Source organism: Prinia subflava, chromosome 2 (genome assembly GCF_021018805.1).
Source record: "Prinia subflava isolate CZ2003 ecotype Zambia chromosome 2, Cam_Psub_1.2, whole genome shotgun sequence".
Taxonomy (NCBI): domain Eukaryota; kingdom Metazoa; phylum Chordata; class Aves; order Passeriformes; family Cisticolidae; genus Prinia; species Prinia subflava.
In genome coordinates this window covers 226761-252368 of record NC_086248.1, presented here as the reverse complement: position 1 = coordinate 252368, position 25608 = coordinate 226761, and the positions used below count along the sequence as shown (strand labels likewise).

Here is a 25608-nt window from a genome sequence, read left to right as displayed (position 1 = left end):
TGAAGACCAGCATTTATTGATGCTCTGACTGTCCACAGCAGAGCCACAGCAGACCCCATCTTCAGGGGAGCATCTCCAGCCTGCAGTGCTGCCAGTTCTGTGCCCACGGCACAGCCAGCCCAGGGCCAGCCCTGCTCCATTTCTGCCCCTCTTTTCCCTCAGGATGTGCCATGGGGAAGGTCAGAGTGGCACTCGGGGCAGGACCACCCTGTGAGCAGGCAAGGGCTCAGAAATGGCTGAGCACAGATGGAGAAATGCCTCGTGGGCAGGGCTGCCGCACAGCAGCCAGAGCAGATCCAGGCCTGTCCTGGCACCACCTTCTCCCTGGGGCAGGGGGGCTGTGGCCGTAGGGGACGGTGCTCCCCTGAGAACAGAGCGGGACGGTGCTGCCAGGACCTGCCTGTCCCAGCCTGCCCACGGCCACCTGTGGTCAGGCAGTGCACGGGCTGGGGACAGGGACGGGACACGGCCCCGCCTCACATCCGATTCGCTTTCCAGGACAGGTAGCAGTTCCAGACGATGGCAACGCACTGGACAACAGCCAGCCTGGGGACAGAGGGGACAGGGTCTGCAGCCGCTGGCCCAGGAGACAGGGACTGGGCGCCAGGGCCACAACGCTACCTGTGCTGCAGGGGCACAAAGTAGAAGTTGGCGATTTGCACGGGTGGCCAGATCTGGGCAGAGGAGGGGAGGAGCAGTGAGGACCCTGCCAGGGTCCCCACCCCACACCCTCCCTAGCCTGGCACTATGGGTGTCCCACAGAGCCCACGGCAGCCCCGTGGAGGAGACGGGACAGGGACAGGGACACAGATCTGCCAGCACTCACACAGTAATTGGTCACCAGGGCATCCATGTAGTCCTGCAAGAAAAAGGAGGTGTGAGCATGCAGAGGGCCCCATGCTTGCCACTGGTTCTCCCAGCTCCACACTGGTGGGCACGGAGCCCCTGCAGCCCTGCCCATGCCCTCCCACAGCCATGAGGGTGGCAGGGAGAGAGTGACCAGAACCATCCCTGCTGAGAGCCCTTTGTGCCACAGCCAGGGCACATGGGTGGGTGGCTTGTGTCCCCAGCGTGGGCCATGAGCCCCTTCCCAGCTCAGTGCTCCCCCTGACCCCTCCTGGGCAGCAGAAATGGAGAAGGGGGCTGAGCTGGGGCAGCTCCTGGGGGATCCAAGGTGCTGCCACAGCCACGGCCGTGTCACCTCCCCGTCCCATAGCAGCAGGACAAGTCCCCATCCAGCCTGGCCGTGACTCAGCCGGGAGGCCGGGCTCCTGCCGGCGCTGGCCCGCAGCCCAGGACGGGGCGAGCGGGTGATGGATGCTCTGCTGACGCTTCCTCTGCCGGGGACAGGCGGATGCGCCCCACGCCAGGGAGGAAGGTGCTGCCAGTGCCGCTGCCCAGCCCCCAGCCCATCACTCCCTTCCAGGCCAGGGCTGGCCAGGAGCTCAGCTCGCACGAACCACCAAGCATGGCAGGATTCCCTGGGGAAGGCCAGGCAGGATCCGTGGCATGAGCTGGTCAGGATGCAGCAGGGGAAGATGGATGGGAGCACTCAGGGTGCTGCCTGTGCTCGCAATCTGCTCGTGTGTGCCATTGGGGCACCTCGGAGCACCCCGGCTGTGGCTTGCATGGAGCCTGACAGAAGCAGAGGTGATGTGATCCTGCCCCAGGATCTGCTTCCTGCACTCTGGGGCAGGTGAGGGGCACGTACTGGCAGCCCAGTGTGTAGAGGGCTGGTGACCAGGTGCCCCCATGCAGAGGCAGGAACTGGTGGTGGCACTGGTGAATGGACTGGTGGTGGCACTGGTGAATGAACTGGTGGTGGCACTCAGGCAGAGCTCCAGGGCCATTCACACGCAGCTCTGGCAGCATCAGTGAGCGAGGTTGGTGTTGCCACTCCTGGCAGCCACACGACCACCCCAGCATGCCTCATCCTGTGGCAGGTGGGCACCCACTCCCCAGTGACTCACTCTGGACATGCTGACTCAGTGCTCGCACCAGTTCCCAGCAATTACCGTTAATGGGAGTCATCTCGGTAATTGCTCTGGAGACCCAGCCAGGAGCAGGGCTGGACAGCGTGCCCGTGGCACCCCTGTCTGGCCCAGGTGGGACCCCAGCACTCGCCCACAGGACTCCCCTGCCAGAGGAACCGGCCCTGGCACCAGGACCTGGGCTGGCAGCACCGGGCACCCAACACACCCAGGGCCCCGGGACCCAGTGCCTGGGCAGGGCACGGACACAAAGGGGTGCAGCCCCCAGGGCCAGCACACAGGGAGGAGCTGCCAGGGCCCCACAGCTGCCCAGGGCAGCAGCACACACCTGCTGGATCTTGGACCAGTTGTCCTGCACCGACAGCCCGTTGGTGGCCCCTGTGACAGCCAGGAAGCAGCCAAGGAAACATGGAGCGAAACCCCCCTGTGGGAGAGGAGCTTGTGGTGCTTGCAGCCAGGCTGGCCATGGGCAGCTGCTGCAAAAACGCCCACCCCAGCCCTCCCCTGCAGTGAAGCTGGGCCCAGCTCAGGCTGGAAAGCTGCCCCAGGGACATGGCTGTCCCCACTGCCCTGTCCCGCTGCCCCAGTCCCATGCAACACCCACACCACACCAACCTGGTCCAGGAGCACCTTCTTCACAGCCACAACTTTGGTATTCCCCGGGATGAGCCAATCCAGAATCCTGTACCAGCTGCCCACAACAGGGCCCTGCAGGAGCCAGCAGGTGAGGAGCAGCATCTGTCCTCACTGGTCACAGTGGTCAGGGCTGGGGGGCTCCAGGGCTGGTTACACGGCCCTGCTCCAGCTCTGGACCACAAAGACAAGCTTGTCCTATGTTGCTCCTGCTCCATGAAACTGGCCCTGCCCATGGCTGCTGGAGGCAGCACCAGGATGGCCCAACTCACACTGAACCACCATGGTCCCACTCTGCTGAAGGAGCTCCCCATCCCACCCCACCCCACCCCATCCCATCCCATGGATCCCATCCCATCCCATGGATCCCATCCCCATCCCATGGATCCCATCCCATGGATCCCATCCCATCCCATCCCACCCCATCCCATCCCATGGATCCCATCCCACCCCATCCCATCCCATGGATCCCATCCCATCCCATGGATCCTATCCCATCCCATGGATCCCATCCCCATCCCATGGATCCCATCCCATGGATCCCATCCCATCCCATCCCACCCCATCCCATCCCATGGATCCCATCCCATCCCACCCCATCCCATCCCATGGATCCCATCCCATCCCACCCCATCCCATCCCATGGATCCCATCCCATCCCACCCCACCCCATCCCCACTCACCACAAAGCAGAAGCCAATGCCCATCATTTTCAGGGTGCGGGGGCACTGGTGCCCGCGCAGCCCCCGCTGCTCCACCAGCTGCTGTGCAATCACATCCCCAGCTCCCATGAGGGCCCCTGCAAGCAGCACAGCCCCTTTAGGCAGGCAAGACCCCCGTGTGACCTGCCCACAGCTGGGCCCCCTGCCCCAGCAGCTCTGCTGCTGCCCCAGGGTGCCTGAGCCTGTTCCAGCCCTGTCGGGCCTGTCCTGGCTGCAGCTCCCCGCTCCCTGCACCACAGCCCTGTCCTGCACGGGTGTCCCGCTCTGCCAAGCGCCTCAGGGCTCTCAGGACACTGCAGCAGCTCTGGTCAAACCGTGTCCAGCTGCAGCTCCTCCCTGTGACCCGTACGTGGGGCTGACCCATCAGCCAGGCTCCACCGTGCCTGGGGCTCTCAGAGCTGAGCCTGCCCAGCTGCTGCCCCTGATCTCCATTGCAGCCTTTCCCACAGCACTCCCAAACCTCTCCCTGGACACCGGGCAGGCTCTGCCGACTGTGATCCCCTCCCTGGAGAGCAGCTCTCTGCCCTTGTCCCCCACCCCACCGCCGGGATGGGCAGAACATGCCCCCCGCTGCCCAGGCCGCCCCAGCCCCTTGCCACAGCCGGCTGCTGGCACAGCTCCTGGCCCTGTTTCTAGATCAGTGTCCCCGGTGGGGGCTGCCCTGCTGGGTCTCTGGCAGCTCCTGCTCCATCCTACACCCCTGACCCCTTCGACGCAACTCAGCTGGCCCAGTGCTGCCCCCTCAGCTGCTCCCCCAGCCCTGGTGGCTCCTGCTCTCCCTACTCCCCCGGGACGGTTCCCTGGCAGGTCTCCAGCCCCACTGCTGCCGCTCTGCCCCGTCCTTGGAAGCCCTGAGCCCAGCAAGCCCTCAGCCCGATGGGCGCCAGCCCCAGCCCTGACCAGCTCGGTACCCCAGGGACCTCGTCCATGGTTGCCCATGAACAAGGGCCCAGCTCCCTGTCCCCACACCGTGGCCTGTGTCCCTCAGGCTCACCGGCACGGCCAGCCCAGGCTCTGCAGCCCCACAGAGCTGCTGCACTCCCGGCAGCACCACCCACGGCTCCACAGGCTCCATCTCCCACCCAGAGCAGCCCAGGACCTGCGGGTCTGTCCCCAGCCCTGAGAGACCCCACACGGCCCCACGACGGCACAGCAGCCCCACAGCTCACGGGCCACAGGTGCTGGAGGCAGGTGCTGCACTGCAGGCACAGCCACAGCACTGCTGCTTGTGAGGGCAGCACCCCGAGGAGCTGCACCCTGAGGAGCTGCACCCTGAGGAGCTGCACCCCGAGGAGCTGCACCCCGAGGAGCTGCACCCCGAGGAGCTGCACCTCCAGGAGCTGCAACCCCCAGGAGCTGCAACCCCGGGAGCTGCCCCTGAGGAGCTGCACCCCGAGGAGCTGCACCCCCAGGAGCTGCACCCCCAGGAGCTGCAGTCCCAGGAGCTGCAGTCCCAGGAGCTGCAGTCCCAGGAGCTGCGTGCAGGGACAGGGCCCTCACGGAGAACACAGTGGGCACCACTGTTACTCATCCAGTGCCGACGGCTCAGGGAAGTGCCCAGAAGTGATGAGGCTGTGCCGGGAGGGACAGACCTGTCTGTGCGTCCCTTCCAGGGCCTGGGGGTGCAGCCAGATCCAGCCCCCTGCAATGGCTTTGGCAACAGTGCCTGCCCAGGGTGCCACCAGCACAGCTCCTGTGCAGGCTGGGACTTTCCCCCAGCCAAACCTGGTGCCTGGGGTGCCTGCCTGATCCCCAGGCTGATGTTCTTTGAGCAGAGGACTCTGAACGGGGCCCAAGCCTAAGTAGGGCACCATCCTCATGTCCATGGCAGGGGCAGGGGACTGCTCTCCACAGGCAGAGGGGGACAGCAGGGTCACGGCCGCAGGCACGTGCTACTGCCCACTGTGTCCAGGCCCTGTTGGCAGCCTGGCCCAGGGCCTGGGATGCAGGAGGCAAAGCCCTGCCTGACCCCGAGCCCTCGGCCAGCGAGCGTGGCTGGACACAGTGGGCACAGCCAGCTGCCAGCAGCTCCCTGGCCCAGCCCCAGCTGGCAGCACTGGGGTCCCTGGGAGCAGGAGGGAAGGCAGGGCTGGAGGCTGGGGTGTACCTGGCACAGGGCACAGCACCCAGGAAACTGCAGGGGCCATGGCACAGGCAGCAGCTGAGGGGCTGAGCCTCACCACGGATGGGCATCACCTGTGGGAGCTCCCAGGAGAGCAGGAGTGCTCACGGCCCCCTGGCTGGAGCTGGGCACCTGCCGAGGCAGGGAGAGCCCAGCCCGAGGGCAGAAACTTCTGGGCTGGTGGAACCATGCCCAGCATCCAGAGAGGCCGTGCCCCGCCCCAGCTCAGCCCCACACAATCCCCGACAGAGCCCTGGGGCAGGCAGGGGCCGTGCCACAGCAGCACCAGCTCCCGGTGAAGCAGCAACAGGCAGAGCCAGCCCAGGGCCACGGCGGGCAGGGCCAGCCCTGGGAAGCCCCTCCTTGCTCCCCCTGGCCCCCTGCCCAGCACAGGGCGATGTGCTGCCAGCACCAGGCAGTGCCCGCGGCGCCAGCAATAGACTCCATGACATCCGATAAAAATAACAGCAGGAGCAGCAGAACGGCCTGGCAGGGCCCCAGCAGCTGGGCAGGGGAGCTCCGTGCCAGCCTCCCACAGCTACCAGGGCTGAGGGCCAGAGCCTGCACAGCGAGGGCAGCCCCGGCTCGGCAGGGCACCCAGAGCCCGGGGCTCTGCTTTCCCACCACCCTGGGCTGCTGTGAGCAGGAGGGCAGGGGCAGCAGGGGCAGGGCAGGGACAGCAGAGGTGGGGCAGGGACAGCAGTGGCAGGGCAGGGACAGCAGTGGCAGGGCAGGGACAGCAGTGGTGGGGCAGGTGCAGCAGTGGCAGGGCAGGGACAGCAGTGGCGGGGCAGGGGCAGCAGTGGGAGGGCAGGGACAGCAGTGGCAGGGCAGGGACAGCAGTGGCAGGGCAGGGACAGCAATGGCGGGGCAGGGACAGCAGTGGCGGGGCAGGGACAGCAGTGGGAGGGCAGGGGCAGCAGGGGCAGGGCAGGGACAGCAGTGGCAGGGCAGGGACAGCAGTGGCAGGGCAGGGACAGCAGTGGCAGGGCAGGGACAGCAATGGCGGGGCAGGGACAGCAGTGGCAGGGCAGGGACAGCAGTGGTGGGGCAGGGGCAGCAGTGGGAGGGCAGGGACAGCAGGGGCAGGGCAGGGGCAGCAGGGGCAGGGCAGGGCGACTCAGGGCAGGGGCGAAGCAGTGGTGACAGGGAAGCTGCAGCAGGAGGTGCAGCAGGGAGCACGCAGGGACCCCCAGGTTCCACCCATCAGTGCAGCACAGCCCTGAGAACATACAGCACACACAGGACACGTTCACCCAGCACCCGGACTCAGCCTCAGGTGGGTTGAGGGGAGGGAGCAGGGGAGTGGGGGGCAGAGCTGCCTGGTGCCCCGGGGCTGCAGATCCTTGGAGCACCAAAGCCATGAGCAGGGCAGATTTATGGCACCTCACAGCTCTGCAAGCAGCAGCAGTGAGGGAGAATCCATCCTCTGTGCAGAGCCCTGGGAGCCTCTCATGCAGCACCTCCATGCCTTCACCACTGACTGCTGGCAAGCACGGAGGAGCCGAGCCCCCGTGAGTTCCCAGTGCTACACTCAGCACCCAGCCCCTTCCAGGACAGCCTCCCGCCGGGGCTGGGGGTGAGGGCTGCGCTTCCCCAGAGCCCCCACTGCCGCTGTGACCGCAGCACAGACCCTGACACATCTCCTGGGGGCCCTCCCCAGCTGTGACACAGGGTCCCTGCTGCCTGCAGAGCCTGGGGCACGGCAGCGCCTCTTCCTGCCAGGACAGAGCCCTGGGGTGCTGGAAGCCCCCAGCTGTGTCCTGCCCTGCCCCCGCGGGGGTGGCGGTGGGGACACGGCGGGGCGGGGGCTGGGGGCGCCCGGGGAGAGCGGGGGCCGGGTGGGGCCCGGGCAGGGGGCTGTGTGCGGGCAGGGCCCGGGCAGAGGGGCTGTGTGCCGGGCAGGGCCCGGGCAGAGGGGCTGTGTGCGGGCAGGGCCCGGGCAGAGGGGCTGTGTGTGGGCAGAGGGGCTGTGTGCCGGGCAGGGGGCTGTGTGCCGGGCAGAGGGGCCGTGTGCCGGGCAAGGGGCTGTGTGCGGGCAGGGGGCTGTGTGCGGGCAGGGCCCGGGCAGAGGGGCTGTGTGTGGGCAGAGGGGCTGTGTGCCGGGCAGGGGGCTGTGTGCCGGGCAGGGCCCGGGCAGAGGGGCCGTGTGCCGGGCAGGGGGCTGTGTGCCGGGCAGGGCCCGGGCAGAGGGGCTGTGTGCCGGGCAGGGGGCTGTGTGCCGGGCAGGGGGCTGTGTGCGGGCAGGGCCCGGGCAGAGGGGCTGTGTGCCGGGCAGGGGGCTGTGTGCCGGGCAGGGCGCGGGCAGAGGGGCCGTGTGCCGAGCCGGGGTCTCGGGGCGCGGCCGCCGCAGGGGCCGGGCCCGTCCCTTACCGGCGGTGAGCGCCTGCGCCGCCCCGGGCCGCCGCGCCAGCAGCCGCCCGCAGCCCCTCCAGAGCGCCGCCATGGCCCCGCGTGTCGCGGCGCGGTGACGCGTGTCGCGGCGCGATGTCGTGTCGCGACCGAGAGCGTTTATTGGTCAGTAGCGGCCCAGCACGGTGGCCAGCAGCGCCATCCGCATGTACATGCCGTTCTCCGCCTGCCGGAAGTACGCGGCGCGCGGGTCCGAGTCCACCTCCACGCTGCGGGATGACGTCATCAGCACGGCCCCGCCCCCGTCCCCCGCTCCTCCCCCAGGATCCCCCCCGGGACCCCCAGGATCCCCCCCGGGGATCGCTGACCACGCGTGGGAGCCCAGCACCCGCCGGTACCCACCGTGCAGCGCATCCGTGCCCCCAGACCCCACACCCGCGGCTCTGAGCTCTCCCCAGCCCTGCCCACCCCAGTGCATCCTGCTGCCCCAGAGCCCCAGCGCCCTCCCGGGCACTGCAGTGTCCATGGCCCTGCCAGCCTCCCCAGCACCCCCAGAACCCTCCCACAGCCCCCATGCCCTGAGTACCCCCCTCCTGCCCTGGGTATGCCATAGCCCGTTCCCCCAGACACCTCCCCAGATACTCCCTCCACGCCTCCCCCCCCCCCCAGTGCCCCGTCCCCCTCCCCACCTGATCTCGTTGACTCGGGGCAGGGGGTGCATCACCACCATCTTCTCCTTGGCCCGGGTCATGATGTGGGGTGTGAGGATGAACTGCCCGAAGCACTGAGGGAACACACAGAGCCCTGAGCTGGGGCAGGGGAGCGCCCACGGCCCCCGAGAGCAGCAGGGCCGGGTTCCCCTCACTCACAGCCTCGTACTCCTCGGCCCGCTGGAAGCGCTCCTTCTGGATGCGGGTCATGTAGAGCACGTCTGTGTCCGGCAGCGCCTCCTCGATGCTCCCGAACTCCTCCTGGGGCGGCATCGTAAGGTTGGGGGGCACGGGGCCAGAGAGTGAGCAGGGCCAGCCCCTGCACGCTGCTGCTCACCTGCTGGATGCCCCTGGAGGCCACGAAGCTGGTGATGTCGGGGGGCATGCGGAGCCCGGGGGGGGTCACGTAGCGCAGGTTGACGCGGTACTGGGTGAGCAGGCGGGCCAGGGAGTGCACCGTGCGCCCGTGCTTCAGGTCTCCCACCATGGTGATCTGCGGACAGCGGTCACCCAGCCTGCCCGTGGCCCCTCAGGGCCTCGCCAGGACCCCCTGCCCACCCGGCTGTGCCCGTGCACCTCACCGTCATCCCATTGACTGTGCCCAGCTCCTCGCGGATGGTGAAGATGTCCAGCAGTGCCTGCGTGGGGTGCTCCCCCACGCCGTCCCCGGCGTTGATCACCGGCTTGCGGCAGTGCCTGGCGGCCAGCTGGGAGCAGCAGCGGGGCAGAGCAGGTGAGCGCAGGCAGGACACAATTCCTGCCAGCCCCACGGCCGCAGGACACAACCCAGCCCAGCCAGGACCACGTCCCTGCCCCACAGCGCAGGTCACCATCCCTGCCACTGGGGCAGAGTCCGCAGCCCCTCCAGACAAGGAGCAGCGTCCCTGAGCCCCCTCACCTCGACAGCGCCGGGCTGGGGGTGCCGCAGCACCAGCACGTCGGCGTAGCAGCACATGGTCTGCACGGAGTCCGCCAGCGACTCGCCCTTCTGCACCGACGAGGTGGCCTCGGAGAAGGACAGCACGGAGCCGCCCAGCCGGCTCATGGCTGCGGCGAAGGAGCTGCTGGTCCGCGTGCTCACCTCGTAGAACATGGTCGCCATCACCTTCCCCTGCAGGCCGGGCTGTCACCTCGGGGAGCCCTGGCAGCCCTGCCGGGCTCCCTCGCGTGCCCAGGGACGGGTATGCCCTGCACACGGCTCACCTTGAGGATGTCCAGGCTCCGCTCCTTCTGCACCAGCATGCGCAGGGTGTGTGCCACGTTGAAGAGGTGGGACAGCTGCGGGCACAGGCGGGCACCGGGGCTCAGCCGGGGCGCGGGGGCACCACGGCACCGCAGCCCCCGCGCCCACCCGGCCGGGCACCTGCTCCTTGGAGAACTGCCGGACGGAGAGGACGTGCTGCCCGACAAGGGGGTGCAGCAGCGGGGAGGTCTGGAAGTGGGGGGAGCGCTGAGGGGACGCCTGGCGCGGGACGGGGCCCAGTGGGTAGGAGTGGCTGTCCTGGACCCCCGCCGAATCTGTGACATTGAGAGCAGCCGGTCAGCCCGGGGCAGCGCCCTGAGGAGCCCAGCCACCAGCCATGGACCCGGATCCCCACTGCAGGCCCCTGCTGCACTCACCCAGTTCTGCTGCCTTCCTGCTGCCCTTCTCACGAGTGTCCTCGCCTGGGTGGGAGAGGGGAGCAGTGGTGTTAGGGGCTGTGGGGAGAGGTGGCACCTCGGGCCCTGCTCTCCTCCCAGTGCACTGCCAGAGCGGCACAGCCCTCCTGGCACTTGGCAACACCAGGTGAAATCAAGATGGGACCAAAGCCAGGGTGATGGTCAACCAGAGAGAGGCAGTCCAGGCCCCACGCTGCGCTGTGACCCTCTCCCTGCACGCCCCGCAGTTCCCAGCTGGCCACCCCCAGATCACACTGCAGTGAGGGTTCCCGAGGTGCCGTGCAGGCTGGGCCAGGACGGGAGCGGGCGGCATGGCCGAGCCCTGTGCTACAGCACCCAGTCCTGGTGCTGGGTGCCAGAGGGGCCCACGGTGGGCAGAGCAGGCAGCCCGGGGCCTGCACGGCACCTGGGGGAGGGGATGCACTCATGGGCCGCTGTTAGTGCCATTAGTGAGCCCCCCCGACATTACCGGTGCCTCGGGCGCCCGGGCGGTGCGCGGCTCCCAGCCTCCGGAATGCTGAACGGGACACAAGGGCTGGCATCAGCGGGGCCGCCCAGCCACGCCCCACACCCGGCCCCAGGCACCGCTGCCCCCTACCTGGCAGCTCGGGGTCGGAGGCTCGGTGGATGCGGGGCGGGAGGTGGAAGCGAGTTTCGCCCGCGGGGCCGGGCCGGCGCGGGCTGGGGGCTCGACCACGCAGCGCGTCACCGTGCCGGGACAGATCAGGGGTCTGAAACGAGAGACCGAGCTGGAGCTGGGCGGAGAGCGAGCCCCTGCCAGGTCCCTACACCCCAGTACCTTCACGCTCTCCTTGGTGGGGGCCACGTGTGGCAGCAGTGCAGCTCCTGAGGGCCACTTCTTCACATCCTGTCCATAGCCAGGGGGCACCAGCACCTGCAGCCACGGCAGAGATGGGATTGGGGAAAAGGGGTCAGCACTGGGGGACCCCTGTGTGATGGGGGACACCCTAAATACAGGAATAAAAGGACCTAGGACCTCACCTGCCCATCGATGTAGGCAACCTCCCCACGCAGGACTACCCTCCGCACTGTCCCCTTCACCTGCATGCCCTCAAAGGGGGTCCAACGGGCCTTGGAGAAGACTGTGCTGCTGGGGATGATCCACTCGTGCTCCAGGTCCACCTGCCACGACAGTGGGTCAGAGGGGAAGCGTGGGGGCTGGACTGGGGCGGGTGGGCAAGGACACACCTCCACGTAGGTGTCCTCCTGCGCCGGCAGCCCGAAGATCTTGCGAGGGTTCTCGTAGAGGCGCTGGACGATGTCCTCCACACTGAGCCGCCCCTCAGAGACGGCCGTCAGCAGCAGCGGCAGCATCGTCTCCAGGCCGGGGTACCCCGGGGGCGGCTCCTGCCCCTGCTTCTCCTCCAGCGTGTGGGGAGCTGCCGGACGGGGCTGGTCACCGGAGGCCGTCCCCACCGCCCTCCCTGCCCCTTGGGCACCGGCCCCGGGGAGTTACCGTGGTCAGTGGCAAAGCAGTCGATGATGTCCATGTTCTCCCAGAGCGCCTCCACATCCTGACGCGTGCCCAGCTCTGGCCGCACGGCCGCACGCCCCTTCCCGAGGCGCCCCAGGTCGTCCTGGCTCAGGAAGAGGTGGTGCGGGGCCACCTCGCACGTCACCGGGATCCCCCTCTGCTTGGCCGCCTTGATCAGGAGGATCTGGGGCAGGGCTGGTTAGTGGGGGACCCACGGGGGCCATGCTCCACACCTGGCGCCCGCCGCTGGCCCCGCTCACCTCCTCCCTGCGGGCCACGTGGCAGATGTGCACGGCACGCCGGTACAGCTGGGCCACCATCAGCACGGCGGCCACCGTCTGCCGCTCCGCGTGCGCCACGAGGGGCAGGTGCCGCGGCCACCGCTCCAGGTGCTGCGGGGATCGGGGCTGCTGGGCACCGCTGCCAGGAGCAGCCGGCCCCACGGCAGCCCCCGCCCGCCCTCCCGCTCACCTCCATCCACAGCGACACGTCGTCCAGCCGCAGGCTGGAGAAGGTGTCGTTCAGGTACATCTTGAGGCCGGCGGCTGCCCCAGCCAGGGCGCCCAGCGTGCCAGCGTTGTCCGAGGAAGCGCCCAGGAAGAGAGCAAAATCGCAGCGGGCCCCAGCCTCAGCCAGCTGCAGGACAAGAGCAGCGAGTGCTGTGGTGGGGCCAGTCCTGCCACCAGCAGCGAGCCCACCATGGACAGTGAGCCCGCCATGGAGGGGACAGGCTGGCAGCAGCTCCTCACCTTCTGTGCCAAGGCAAAAGAGGTGGCATCGGTGACAGCCGGGCTGGTGTTGGGCATGGCACACACCATGGTGACACCCCCGGCCAGGGCGGCTGCCGTGCCTGATGCAAAGTCCTCCTTGTGGGTGCCACCCGGCTCGCGGAGGTGCACGTGGACATCGATCAGGCCTGGGGACAGTCAGTGTCAGCACTGGCACTGCTGGCCGCAGGGGATAGGAGGGACGAGGGCCATCCACCAGGGCAGCATGGAAACACCTCCCCACAGTGCCTGCAGGTGTGCCCAGCCCGGCCCCCAGCGCTGCCCTCCGGAGCTGCTGAACACCCACCTGGCAGGCGGATGAGCTTCTGGGATGTCATGCAGTCCACATGCATCTTCAGAGGGGGGGCTGCCCCAATCTGGCCCAGAGCCTGCGGAAACAGCAGCCGTGAGGCAGGACCCCAGGTCAGGAGCAGCGCCAGGGTGACGATGCCTGTCCGAGCTGCACCCCAAAAACGAGCCCTGCACAGTGACACCCACACACAGTGCCTGCCCCACAGTACCCACAACAGGGGGTAGGACTGCTACAGCCCAACTCTGCTCCCCGTCCCTGCACCCGTGGACCCCACGTGCCCCAGCCCACCTCTACGAAGAGCTTTGTGCACTTGATGTCGATGATGAGAGGCACGGAGTAGTCGACAGCCAGGCGCCGGGTGCGGTAGCCCTTGGTGACAAAGGACGAGAGCCGGCGGCCCCCTGAGTTGCGCATGGAGAGGTTAATGACCAGCTCAAAGTGGTTCTCGGCCAGGTAGTCCAGGATGCTGCGCTGGCTCTCCCGGGCACCAGCCTCGCTGCTGTCTGCCTCCTCGAAGTGCCAGTCCACGGCCTTCACCTGCAGGCAGAGACCCCGTCAGGGCCCTGCAACGCCCGGGAGCGGCCCCGAGGCCCCACAGGCCCCGCCCTGACCTTGATGCCGTGCTCGGTGTAGAAGTCGGCGGTGCCGAGGCTGGCGTACAGGTTGTAGCCGAGGCTCTCCAGCGTCCGCACCGTGGGCAGCAGCTCGCTCTTGTTCTGAAACGAACCGGGGCTGGTCAGAGGGCAGAGAGGGAACCCCAGCCTCCCAGCACCCCTACCCCACGGACCTTGTAGCTGCCGATGGTCAGCAGAATGTTCTTCTTGGGGATCTTGAAGCCAGTGCTGAGCATGGCCTTCAGGTACGCCTCGCAGCGGTTCTCCCCAAAGCAGGCAACCTCGCCCGTGCTGGTCATCTCCACACCCAGCACCACGTCAGCGCCCGCCAGGCGTGAGAAGGAGAACTGGGGCACCTGGGGGCAAGGAGACACTCAGGGGCTGCCTGGCCCTGCACCCCAGCCTGGCCCCATGGCCCCAGCTCACCTTGACACCAACGATGCCAGTGCCCGTCATCAGCCCCACAGGCTCCACATCCTCACCCATGATCACCTGGCTGGCCAGAGCCACCAGGTCCACACCCAGCGTCTTGGAGACAAAGGGGAAGGAGCGGGAGACACGAACATTGCACTCTATCACCTTCAGCTGGTCATCCTAGGAGAGGGGACAGAATGAGGCAGGGCTGGGGATGTGGGGTGCCCTCCCCTGGCACTGCCCAGTCCCCAGGGCCAGGTACCTTGGCGATGAGCTGCAGGTTGAAGGGCCCTGTGACCTGCAGCTCCTGCCCAATGGCGTGGACGATGGCCTTGATGCGCTCCAGCGTCTTGGGGGTGATGTCCTGCGGGGGGGTCACCAGCGTGGCATCACCCGAGTGCACCCCAGCGTTCTCCACGTGCTCTGAGATGGCGATGGCCACCACCACGCCGTCACAGGCCACCGCGTCCACGTCGATCTCCTGTGAGCGGGAACACGGTCACAGCCTGTCCCTGGGGTGGGGGCCGGGGCTTGCAGGGGGTATCCCAGCCTGGAGCAGCCTCCTGCACGGACCTTGGCCTCCTGGATGAACTTGGAAATGACAACAGGCTGCTCCTTGGACACGGCCACGGCGTTGCTCAGGAACTTCTCCAGGTCGCTGTCCGAGTACGCCACGTTCATGGCGGCGCCGCTCAGCACGTAGGAGGGGCGCACGACGCACGGGTAGCCCACCTTGCAGCAGAAGTGCTTGGCCGACTGCGGGAGAGAGGGAACCTCAGCACACACGCAGGGAGCACCCCGGGGCAGCCCTCCCCGGGCAGGGCCCCACCTCCATGTTGGAGAGCTCCTTCCAGAGGGGCTGGCTGATGCCGATGGAGTCGAGCAGGCGGGAGAACTTGAAGCGGTTCTCGGCGGAGTCAATGGCCTCCGGGGAGGTGCCCAGGATGCGGCACTGCTGCCGGTGCAGGGCCATGGCGATGTTGTTGGGCAGCTGCCCGCCCATGGACAGGATCACACCCTCGGGGTTCTCCAGTTCGTAGATGTCCATCACCACCTGCAGCACCGTGAGGGGCGGGGGGATGGCTGGGACAGAGCCACGGCAGCCCTCACCCAGCCCCGCAGCTGCCAGGGCCCCAGCACCCTCACCTCAAAGGAGATCTCGTCAAAGTAGAGGCGATCACACATGTCATAATCAGTGCTCACTGTCTCGGGGTTGTAGTTCACCATGATAGTCTTGAAGCCCATCTATTGGAGGGTGGGACAAGGGTGAGCCCAGAGCCCCCAGCCCCTACCCAGCTTCATCCTCTGACACCCACCCCTCACTCCCCAGGGTGCTGGGGCCCGTCTGACCTTGCGGAGCTCCTGGATGCAGCCGACAGCGCACCAGTCAAACTCGACACTGCTGCCGATGCGGTAGACGCCGGAGCCAATGACCATGACGTGGGGCTCACGGAAGGCCAGGTCGTGCTCAGAGCCATTGTAGGTCAGGTACAGGTAGTTGGTCTGGGCTGGCCACTCTGCCGCCACGGTGTCGATCTGCTTCACCACCGGCAGAATCTTCAGGTCGTGCCGCATCTTCCGCACGGCCAGCTCGGTGCTGCACAGAGCTGGGTGAGCGCCAGGACCGAGGTGGGGGCAGAACAGGCCCGTCCCCTCCCCATCTCACCTGAGCACGGCCAGGGCCACCTGCTTGTCGGAGAAGCCGAGCTGCTTGGCGCGCCTGAGCACGGCGGGGGGCATGGTGCCCTGCTCACCGCGGTACGACTCCAGCAGCACCGCGTGGTCTGTGATGTTCTTCATCTTGTGCAGGAACCAGCGGTCGATCTTGGTCAGCTCGTAGAGCCGCTCGATGGAGTACCCGGCCCGCAGCGCCGCCGCCAGCACGAAGATTCGCTTGTCCGTCGGCGTCTCCAGCTCCTGCCAGGCCAGGGGTTGAGCATGGCCGAGGGAGGCAGCGGCCACACCTCCCCCAGAACGGCACAGCCAGCATGGGCACCCGAACGCCAGCGCTCACCATGTCTGAGGCCGGCTTCACGGTGTGATCAAAGCCCACGCAGTTCTCGTCCACCATCCTCAGAGCCTTCTGGAACGCCTCCTCAAAGTTCCTGCCAATGGCCATGACCTCCCCTGCAGCAGGGAGGGTGAGCAGGCGGGTCCCGCGCCCGCCCCGCGCCGCGGCAGCGCCGCCCCCCGTGCTCACCCACGCTCTTCATGGAGCTGCCGATCTTGGTGCTGACGCGCAGGAACTTGCTGAGGTCCCAGCGCGGGATCTTCACCACGCAGTAATCCAGGCTGGGCTCGAAGCTGGCTGTGGTGGAGTTGGTGACAGAGTTCCTGAGGAGGTGACAGGGGTCAGCAGCTGGGGTCATCCCACCAGGGCAGCACCCTGACCCGCACTGCGGTGGAGCCTCACCTGAGGAGGGGCAGGGGGATGCCCAGGGCAAGCTTGGCAGCCACATAGGCCAGCGGGTAACCAGTGGCCTTGCTGGCCAGGGCCGAGCTGCGGGAGAGCCGGGCGTTCATCTCGATGATGTAGTACTGCGGGCAGCAGGCGGGCAGGGTCAGCGCGTGCCGTGGAACCGGCCGGGCCCGTGACACAGCCGTGCCCCAGAGACGCTGCAGCGGCACAGCCCCGTGGGACAGCACAGGCAGGACCCGGATCCCCCAGGGCGAGGCTGGCCGGGGATCGGGAGCGGGAGGCAGAACCCGCAGGGGGCTGCCAGTACCTGCTCTGACTCGGGGTTGAGGGCAAACTGGATGTTGCACTCGCCCACGATGCCCAGGTGCTGCACCACCTTGATGGCTGTGCGCCTCAGCATGAAGTACTCGGTGTCATTGAGGGTCTGGCTGGGTGCCACCACAATGGACTCGCCCGTGTGGATCCCGAGCGGGTCTAGGTTCTCCATGTTGCACACCTGGCAGAGGGGGGAGTCACTACAGGCTCCCCCACTCCTCCACATGCTGTCTGTGGTGGGTTCTTCCCAGTTCCCACCACATCCTCCCCTGCCCAGTCAGAACTGGAATACATGGGGTGGACAGATGGGTTGAACACCCCAGCATAGGGGTGCAGGGCTCTGGTTCACAGGGTGCAGTACCCAATGGCACACAGCAGCTGTGCCAGCACCATTGGAGGCACTGGGGATCCCTCCCTGGGGACAAGGTGCAGTGTGAGCCCCCAGCCCCTGCCCCACACCCACCCTCTGCAGCAGCCCAGAGCCTCCCTCCATCCCGTACCGTGATGCAGTTGTTGTAGGCATCTCGCACCACCTCGTACTCGATCTCCTTCCAGCCTTTCAGGGACTTGTCCACCAGCACCTGGGAGGTGTGGCTGAAGGCCTGGCTCACCAGAGCCACCAGCTCCTCCCGGCTGTTGGCGAAGCCGGAGCCCAGCCCGCCAAGGGCGTAGGCAGAGCGCACCAGCACCGGGTAGCCCAAGCGCTCAGCTGCAGCCTGCGCCTGCAGGGAGCAATGGGGTCACGGTGGGAACAGGAAGGACAGGACCCTGCCCTGCCCCACAGCCCCCAGAGCACCCCAGACCTGTTCCAGGGAGGCAGCAGCCTCGCTGGGCGCCACGTGCTCCCCAATCTCCTCCATCTTCTCCGCGAAGACCTTGCGATCCTCTGTCATCTCGATGGAGGCAACGGGGGTGCCCAGCACCCGCACACGGTAACGCTCCAGGACTCCCGCCTTGGTCAGCTCCACGCCACAGTTGAGGGCTGTCTGCCCCCCAAAGGTCAGCAGCACCCCATCAGGCCGCTCGTTCCGGATCACCTGGGGGCACGGGGCGGTGCAACAGAAACCAGGTGGGTCCTGTGTTTGCCAGATCCCCCCCAGCCCCACACTAATCCTCCAACTCTGGCATCTCTGCATTCCCAAATCGCCCCCGCCCAGCCAGCACCCCGGGGTGCTCACCTGGGTGACGTACTCAGGGGTGATGGGCAGGAAGTACACCTTGTCCGCCAGTCCCTTGGAGGTCTGGACCGTGGCGATGTTGGGGTTGATCAGCACGGTCTGGATGTTCTCCTCCTTCAGTGCTTTGATGGCCTCATGGGGAGCAGAGGGGTCACACTTGGTGGCCCGGGGCCCCTGCCATCCCTGTGGCCCCCACCGCCCGCTGTGCCCTGGGGTGGGCACTCACCTGTGACCCTGAGTAATCGAACTCTCCTGCCTGCCCAATGGAAAGGCCCCCGGAGCCCAGGATCAGCACCTTGCGGGGCCGGGCCGCTTCCAGGTCCCCCGCTGGTGCCTTGGTGTAGGTCAGCCACTCCTGCAGGCGCTCCCGCACTGGGGGGACGTGGCACGCTGGGGACAGGGCACCCCCCGCACAGCCCTGTCCCCAGCCCCCGGCTGTCCCTCACACTCACACCCACCTGTCCGGGTGCCGCCGTGCCCGTCCCGCACGTCCCGCGCCACCTCCACGAAGATGTCAAAGAGCCCCTCCAGGTCCGTGGGGCCGGCGCAGTGCTCGGGGTGAAACTGGACACTGGGAGGGGGTCAGGCAGGGCCCACCCCCGTGAGCTGCCACCCCACAGCCATGCCCCGAGCCCAGGCCCCAGCACACCTGAAGAAGGGCTTGTGCTGGTGCACGAGGCCCTCGTTGGAGGCGTCGTTGGCGTTGGTGAAGAGCGGCCGCCAGGCGGGCGGGAGGCTGCCCGGCTCCACCGCGAAGCCGTGGTTCTGCGCCGTGATGAAGCAGCGCCGCGTGTCCTCGTGCAGGCAGGGCTGGTTGTGCCCACGGTTCCCGTACCTGGGTGGCGGGACAGGAGTCAGGCAGCCCCTGCAGGCAGGAGCCCCGCGGTGACTCCGGACCCCCACTCACTTCATCTTGTAGGTGCGGGCGCCGAGGGCCAGGGCGAGCAGCTGGTGTCCCAGGCAGATCCCAAAAACGGGCTTGGGCTGGGGCGCATCCAGCACCCGGCGTAGGCTGGACACTGTCTCCTGGCAGAGCTGTGGGTCTCCAGGGCCGTTGCTGATGAACAGCCCGTCAAAGTCTGTGTCAAGAGAGCAGCAGGGTCAGAATGGGGCCCCCAGACCCCCAACATTACAATAGGGCCCCCAAGATCCCCACAGGCTCACAGCAGGCACTCGTGGCTACCAGCAGAGAAGCACCCTGAGCCTGCAGCTCTCCCGACACCCCAGCAGGGTTGCAACCAAACCATTCTGACCCCACAACACCCACTCGAGTGGCAGCAAGGCCCTGCCAGTCCCCCATGGCACCCCCGCCCCGAGCCATACCAATACTCCAGTCCAGAGTCCCCTGTGTCAATCACAGCAAGGCACCCTGAGCCCGTGGCCCTGCTCCTGTGGTGCCACACTGAGGGCCCTGAGCCCCAAAGCCCCCAGGAATGATCACACCAAGACTGCCCCCCACGCTATGGCATTGAGACAGGGGTGCCTGCTGTCCCCAGCACCAACCATGCAGACAGCCCCTATGGCACACCCCATTCCCCCACCCCCCTTGGTGGGGGCTCAGACTGTCCCCAGGCACTGCCAGCTCACCCGCGGGGTCCAGTGGGTGGTCCCAGGGCACCACAGTGACAGCGGCCCCCCGCTTGCACAGGCACCGTATCTGGTTGTTCTTGAGGCCGCAGTCCAGGGCCGTGACCCGCAGGGACCCGCCCGGGTTGAACACTCGGGGCGCCTGCAGGGAGGGGAGCGGATCCTGCTGGGGCCAGCCTCCCGCAGAGAGGGGCTCCACAGCCAGAGAGGAACCCCCCCTAACCACAGCCCCCCTTAACCCACAGCCCCACCACACCTTCAGCGACACCTCCTGCACCAGGTGCTTCTGGTTGGGGTCCTCAAAGGACAGGCTCTCCTCGGGGGTCCCATCCGGCACCAGCTTCCCCAGGAGCGTCCCCTGCTCACGGATCTTCTTCGTCAGGGCCCGGGTATCCACCCCTGAAAGCGGCCTGTGAGACACAACCCCACGCTCCCACCCCAGCCCAGCAGGACCCTGTGCCCCCACAACATCATCACCCCCAAATGCCAACAGAGGGCCAAACCCCAGGTGGGCAAATCTGAACAGAGACAGGTCTGGTTTCAGAACTTGCAGACCCATAGCCCCCACCCCCCACCCTGCTCTGCTGCCTCCCCAGTCCCACCTTCCAGCCCAGGGATGTTCTGCTCCTTCAGCCACTGGTCCAGGGAGCGGGATGCGCTCCAGTGGCTGGGGGTCTCTGAGCACTCTCCCACCACCAGCGCCGCCACATGGATCCTGCTGGACTCAAACCACTGCGGGGACAGAGGGTGAGCAGGGCAAGGCAGAGGATCACCAGCCCAGGAGAAACCCCATGGAACACGGACCCCATTCCCACAGCACAGCACCAGCCCTCCCAGTGCTGGGCTGTCACTTGCCCCCACCTTGTCCCACACCTATCACAGCGAGGCTGAGCCTCAGTCCAGCAAAGCCCCTGGATCAGGGAGCCCCAGGGTGGGGTGTCCAGGTCCCTGCAGTGCCGCAGCCCCCTGCCCACTGCCCACATCCCAGCATGGCCCATGCCATGGGACCTCTGAGCTTGCCACGGCTGCAGCACAAACCAAGCCCACCGGAAAGCACCACTCCCACCGGCCACAGCCTCGCCTGCACGTCCTGTCCCATGGGATCGGGGCTCTGGCTCCTGCAAGGCCACAGCAGAGACCCACACAGCACGGGCCCGGAGAGGGCTGCTCACAGCGAGACTCCCCCAGGGCCGGCATGGGGAGACCAGCACAGCACAGCCGCAGCAGGGCTGGACTCTGCCCCGGGATGGGCAGCTGGAGGCCAAGGGGCTGGGAGGGGGCTGGGGCCTCCAGCAGCCCCTCTGCCCAGCCCCAGCCCTGCCTTGTCACAGGGGTTTGGGATTCTCACCTTGCAACAGAGCCCTGGTGAGGAAACACACAGCCCCACACTCCCGTGCTGCGAGGGCACCCCAGTCCCAGCGCACTGGGGTCTGCCCCTGCCCAGCCCCAGCCCTCGCCCTGTCAGAGCCCGCTGGCCCCGCTCCGGGCCCTGCAGCATCGGAGTCGAACCTCTCCGTGCCACCATGTGCCATCCCTGGCACGCTGCCCCGTCCCGCCCTGGCACCCCGTGCCACCCCTGCCGCCCCGCAGCGCCCCGCTCAGCCACGAGCGACAGCGACACGGCCCCGGGCCCGGCTCACCCTGCTGAGGCCGAAGGCGTCGGGCTCGTCCCGGGGCACTCCGTAGTTCCCGACCAGCGGGTAGGTCAGCACCAGGATCTGCGCCTTATACGAGGGGTCGGTGAGGGCCTCGGGGTACCCCACCATGCCGGTCTGGAACACTGCAGGGGCCGGGATGGGGGAGATGGAGGGCAGCCCGGCCGGGCCGATCCCAACCCCGCCCCCGGACACGGCCCCGAGCTGAGGGAGTCCCCGGGCCGGGCCGGATTCGCGCTCCGTCTCCTTCCCGCGCCGTCCCCTCTCTCGGGCCGCCCCACGACACCCCGGCCCCCCGGGCGCACTCACCGACTTCGCCCGCGGCCGCGGCCCCGACGGCCCCGAAGGGGCGGCCGGGCAGCACCGACCCGTCCTGCAGCACCAGGCGGGCCATGGCGGCGCCACGTGCGCTCCGGTGGCTCCGCGGCGGCGGCCGAGCGGGGTGCGCGCCGCGGGGCGGCGGCGGCGGCGGGAGGATCCGGGGCGGGCCCGCGCCGAGCCCGCCCCCGGGGCGGGGCGGTGGCACCTGGTGCGCGGCCACGGGGGCTCGGCGGGGTGGGAGCGGAGGAGAGCATCGAGCCGGGACCGACCGCGGGTACGGCCGGAGATGCTGGCGCGGGCGAGCACCGGAGCCCGGACAGCCTCGGGCAAGGATGCACAAGAAGATTTATAGCGGACCTGGTCCGCCAATAGCGAATGTCACCAGGAGAAGTTATGTGTAGAACTGTTAGTGCTCAGAATGCCCCGTTAATTTAAGCTCTTGTTCTGTCTTTTGCACACCAATACCAGGGGAGAGCGCGAACGCAGTCCCCCACTACCACAAATTATGCAGTCGAGTTTCCCGCATTTGGGGAAATCGCAGGGGTCAGCACACCCGGAGTGCAAGGGATGAGCCTCGCCCTGGGAAAACCACCTGCCTGATCATGGTGTCTCCCCTGCCAGGTAAGTATGCCCGACAGCCCCCCACCGCCCCGCACCCCGCCCGCCGCACGCCTCACCAACACACGCCCACCCACACCGCGCCCGCCGCCCCGCCCGGCCCCGCGCTGCGGCCCGGCCCGCACGGCCCGGCCCGCGCAGCGCCCGCGGACACGGCGGGACAGCGGCGTCTTTGCGCGGGCCGTGTCCCGGCATGCAGCGCGGGTTGTCTCATTTGCATGGACACGCCCACTCTCCCGCCCCGCGCCGCTATCGCCGCTTCTGCCGCGCGCTCCCACTGCCCCGCCCCCGCCCCGCCGCTCCAGGCCCCGCCCCCTCCTGCCCGGAACCGGCTGCCGGTCCCGGTCCCGGTCCCGGTGCGCTCGCGCTGCCCGGGGCTCGGTGTCAGAGCACAGCGGGGCCGGGCCGGAGCCGCAGCAGCTGCACAGCGGGGCCACCACCGGAGCCACAACGGGAGAGGTCCCGCGGGGCAGCACCGGGGCCGGGGCCGGCGGTGATCCGGTGTCTCTCGGGGACACGGACAGCTCCGCCGCTGGCTGATCCTGCTGCGAGAAAGGGTCTCAGGGTTCCCAGGGACTGGCAGGGCTGCGGGGGCTACCCAGGACCTCGCTGGGGGCTGACGGCTCGTCCTGGGCTGCAGCACGGGCTGGCAGGAGGGCACCGACAGGGTCCGTGCCCAGAGCCCTTCTCAGCCCGGCAGCCCCGGTGCAGCCCCGGGCACCGGCAGCAGCACAGCAAGCGCAGGTGCCGTGGAAGGGACGCCCGTGAGCACACGGTGCCGTGGGAATGCCCACGCACCCTCCGGGGGAAGCGAGGGGCGTTGAACGCCGGTGTTCATTTCACCCCAGAGCCAGCACCTCCCGTGACCCCGCAGGGCCTGGCACGCCCAAAGCCAACAGAACGCCCCGGCTCCCCTTGTGCCGCTGCTGGCCGGGTCTCAGGGACACGCTGGCTGCTCGTGGGCCGGAGGGTCCCCAGGGTCTCAGGGACACGCCGGCTGCTCGTGGGCCAGAGAGTCCCCGGGGTCTCAGAGACACGCCAGCTGCTCGTGGGCCAGAGAGTCCCCGGGGTCTCAGGGACACGCTGGCCGCTCGTGGGCCGGAGGGTCCCCAGGGTCTCAGGGACACGCCAGCTGCTCGTGGGCCAGAGAGTCCCCGGGGTCTCAGAGACACGCCAGCTGCTCGTGGGCCAGAGAGTCCCCGGGGTCTCAGGGACACGCTGGCTGCTCGTGGGCCGGAGGGTCCCTGTGCAAGACTGGGGTGGCATCAAGGTCTCCCCGGGTTTGTCACTGTTGGTGTTTGTGTCTATCAGGGTTCGGCCGATACAGCCTGGATACAATCTGGAACAGGAGAGCCTGGAAATGAGGCTTGGATGGGGCACATGGGTCAGAGGAACAATCCCAATGGCAGGAAGGGACGGGGAGGAAGAGGAGAGGAGGTGGAAGGGCTTTGACTGGAGATGCTCAGCTGTAGCACAGCCCATCCCCAAGCAGGCAAAAAGGGGCAATGGGAGAACCGGGATGCAGTGATGAAGGGACCCTGAGCTGCCGGGCACCAGAGACCCCTGTGCCGCCGCTCCCGCGGGGGGAGCAAGGTGCTGAGATCGCCCCGCGTCAGCAGAGAGGTGGCGAGCACAGCACCGGCCCTGGCAGCCCCACAGCTCAGGGGCGGGACACGGAGCGACCCGGGGCGTCAGCGCTCGGAGGGACCGGGCAAACGCGGGACGAGCCCGAGAAAGAGAGACAGCGCTGGAGCCGCCCGGGTGACCCTCCCGCGGCTCCGGCGGGCACAGAGACCGCGCAGTCCCGGCACGGGCGGGAAGGAGGGGCCGGACGGGCGGGGAGGCGAGCGCGCAGCTCCGGCCGCCGCCGGCGGGAGCGCCCGGGGCGGGAGCGGCACTGCCGCGGCTGGGGGCGTGTCCATGCAAATGAGACAACCCGCGCTGCATGCCGGGACACGGCCCGCGCAAAGACGCCGCTGTCCCGCCGTGTCCGCGGGCGCTGCGCGGGCCGGGCCGTGCGGGCCGGGCCGCAGCGCGGGGCCGGGCGGGGCGGCGGGCGCGGTGTGGGTGGGCGTGTGTTGGTGAGGCGTGCGGCGGGCGGGGTGCGGGGCGGTGGTGGGGTGTCGGGCATACTTACCTGGCAGGGGAGACACCATGATCAGGCAGGTGGTTTTCCCAGGGCGAGGCTCATCCCTTGCACTCCGGGTGTGCTGACCCCTGCGATTTCCCCAAATGCGGGAAACTCGACTGCATAATTTGTGGTAGTGGGGGACTGCGTTCGCGCTCTCCCCTGAGAACGTGGTTAAAAAGCAGATCTAAAAAATACGGAATGTAGGCAGACAAGTTTCAAAGATGTATCTTTTCTTGTGCCCTGACATCGGGCGCTGCGCGCTATATTAATGACAGGCACAGCACAGGCTGTGAGACCCGTGGGATGTGGGATCGCGGGTGTAGGAGGCGATTCCCGAGGGGTCTGGGAATCTCCGGCAGGACAGGAAAGCAGCGAGGGCAGTCCGGCTGTGCTCTCAGTGCGCAGTTCAGGAATCCCGGGGCTTCAGGGGCATCCCAGCGCCCTCTCTCCGAACAGGCCCTGCCGGTGCTTGGGAGACATGTCCCCGTTCCCTGCAGTAACTGGGCAGTGCATCCCTGAAGGGGGCCCCTGGACTGCTGCCTTTGAAGCCTGGATGATTCTGGCCTGTCCCACGCCACGTCTGCAGGAGCAGGGAAACGCCGGTGGAACGGGTCCTCGCTGGGAAAGGGAGATGCCCGTGCCGCTGGGCGAGCACTGCCTGGGTCACAGCCCGCCGAGCCCGTGAGTTCAGCCGGACTTCCAGAGAGCGGGAATTTGACACACCCCGAGACGGACGAAGTCTCTGCGCCAGCCGTCCCTCCCGGGAGGTCGGCGTGCGGACCGGGACGCTAACCGGGTCTCGCCGTCCCACCGCAGCCCGAGCGCAGCCGGGCGGAGCCGCTCCCCGGGCCCCGGGCTGCAGCCTGCAGAGGCGAGGCCGGGCCGCTCCCGCACTAACGGAGATCCGGCGGGGACCGGGCACCGAGGCCCTGGAGCGGGGCTTGCAACACTGCTGGTGTGCCTGCACCGATCCTGGCAAGCTGTGATAGCACCTCAGAGCGGGAAACGGCGGAGAAAGACGGCACCAGGACTATCAGCTGCAGTCGAGAGCACCAACCAACAACACACACCACCTGTACACTGACCCTGATTACAACTCTCCCTCCAAACACGGAAATCGGGAGAACGCGACCACCACCCTCCCCACCATAATTCTGCCGTCAAGTTTCGTAGAGTGGGTGATGTGCACGGGTCGGCACACCCGGAGTGCGGCGTAGCGAGCCCGGGCAGGGACAGCGACCTGCCCGATGTTATTTTCTTCCCCGCGCACTGAGTGCGACCTCGCAGCTCCCGCAGCGCCGCCTTTGTAAGAGCTGTCCCGTCAGGCCGCGCGTTCGGCGCGATTTGCATAGCCACGCCCCATGAGGCATTCAGATTTACATGGCCCCGCCCCCCGCCGCGCCGGAGCCACGCCCGGTGCGCCCGGTACCGCCGGTAGCGCTTCCCCCCGGCCTCCCCGCCCCGGCACCACCCGCCCACCGGCGGCCCCCGCGGGAAGGGCCCTCTCCGGGGCTGCTGCCAGCGGCCAGGGCCAGAGGGGCCAGGGCCAGAGGGGCCAGGGCTGTCCCCCACCAGCCCGGCTCAGGGGTCTG

General features: G+C 68.1%; 2 protein-coding genes and 2 non-coding genes across 6 annotated transcripts; 1 reads left to right on the top strand and 3 right to left on the bottom strand.

Moving 5' to 3' along the window:
- MPV17 (mitochondrial inner membrane protein MPV17) lies at nt 1-7975 on the bottom strand. 3 transcript variants are annotated; one of them, XM_063422068.1, is made up of 7 exons: nt 7842-7864; nt 3308-3423; nt 2607-2798; nt 2320-2415; nt 829-859; nt 622-674; nt 1-546 (listed from the first exon to the last, which is right to left on the bottom strand). In XM_063422068.1, exons 3-7 carry the CDS (start codon nt 2727-2729, stop codon nt 181-183), a joined length of 669 nt encoding a protein of 222 aa, XP_063278138.1. In that variant the 5' UTR covers nt 2730-2798; nt 3308-3423; nt 7842-7864; the 3' UTR covers nt 1-180. The 3 variants fall into 3 exon arrangements, with proteins under 3 accessions (XP_063278138.1, XP_063278132.1, XP_063278149.1); XM_063422079.1 differs by having other exon boundaries at nt 333-546; nt 827-859; nt 2607-2699; nt 7842-7975; XM_063422062.1 differs by lacking the exon at nt 622-674 and having other exon boundaries at nt 827-859; nt 2607-2699; nt 7842-7975.
- Nucleotides 7957-21426, bottom strand: CAD (carbamoyl-phosphate synthetase 2, aspartate transcarbamylase, and dihydroorotase). Its single transcript, XM_063422106.1, has 45 exons — nt 21256-21426; nt 20932-21071; nt 19894-20023; nt 19548-19690; nt 19292-19433; nt 18612-18783; nt 18354-18539; nt 18163-18275; nt 17931-18076; nt 17705-17836; nt 17330-17563; nt 17027-17248; nt 16519-16707; nt 16206-16330; nt 15993-16126; nt 15807-15919; nt 15459-15709; nt 15143-15389; nt 14939-15037; nt 14622-14846; nt 14366-14548; nt 14055-14273; nt 13805-13972; nt 13552-13734; nt 13376-13480; nt 13053-13301; nt 12759-12840; nt 12434-12600; nt 12156-12320; nt 11945-12076; nt 11667-11868; nt 11399-11589; nt 11192-11332; nt 10989-11084; nt 10788-10920; nt 10659-10706; nt 10151-10195; nt 9894-10048; nt 9734-9808; nt 9429-9641; nt 9112-9237; nt 8868-9023; nt 8690-8791; nt 8510-8604; nt 7957-8089 (listed from the first exon to the last, which is right to left on the bottom strand). Exons 1-45 carry the CDS (start codon nt 21338-21340, stop codon nt 7987-7989), a joined length of 6762 nt encoding a protein of 2253 aa, XP_063278176.1. The 5' UTR covers nt 21341-21426; the 3' UTR covers nt 7957-7986.
- A 306-nt stretch (nt 21427-21732) lies between these two features.
- Nucleotides 21733-21896, bottom strand: LOC134547840 (U1 spliceosomal RNA). The gene has a single exon (XR_010079629.1). It is a non-coding gene; the product is annotated as a U1 spliceosomal RNA (small nuclear RNA).
- Nucleotides 21897-24014: 2118 nt separating this feature from the next.
- LOC134547829 (U1 spliceosomal RNA) lies at nt 24015-24178 on the top strand. Its single transcript, XR_010079618.1, has one exon. It is a non-coding gene; the product is annotated as a U1 spliceosomal RNA (small nuclear RNA).
- The last annotated feature ends 1430 nt before the right edge of the window (nt 24179-25608 follow it).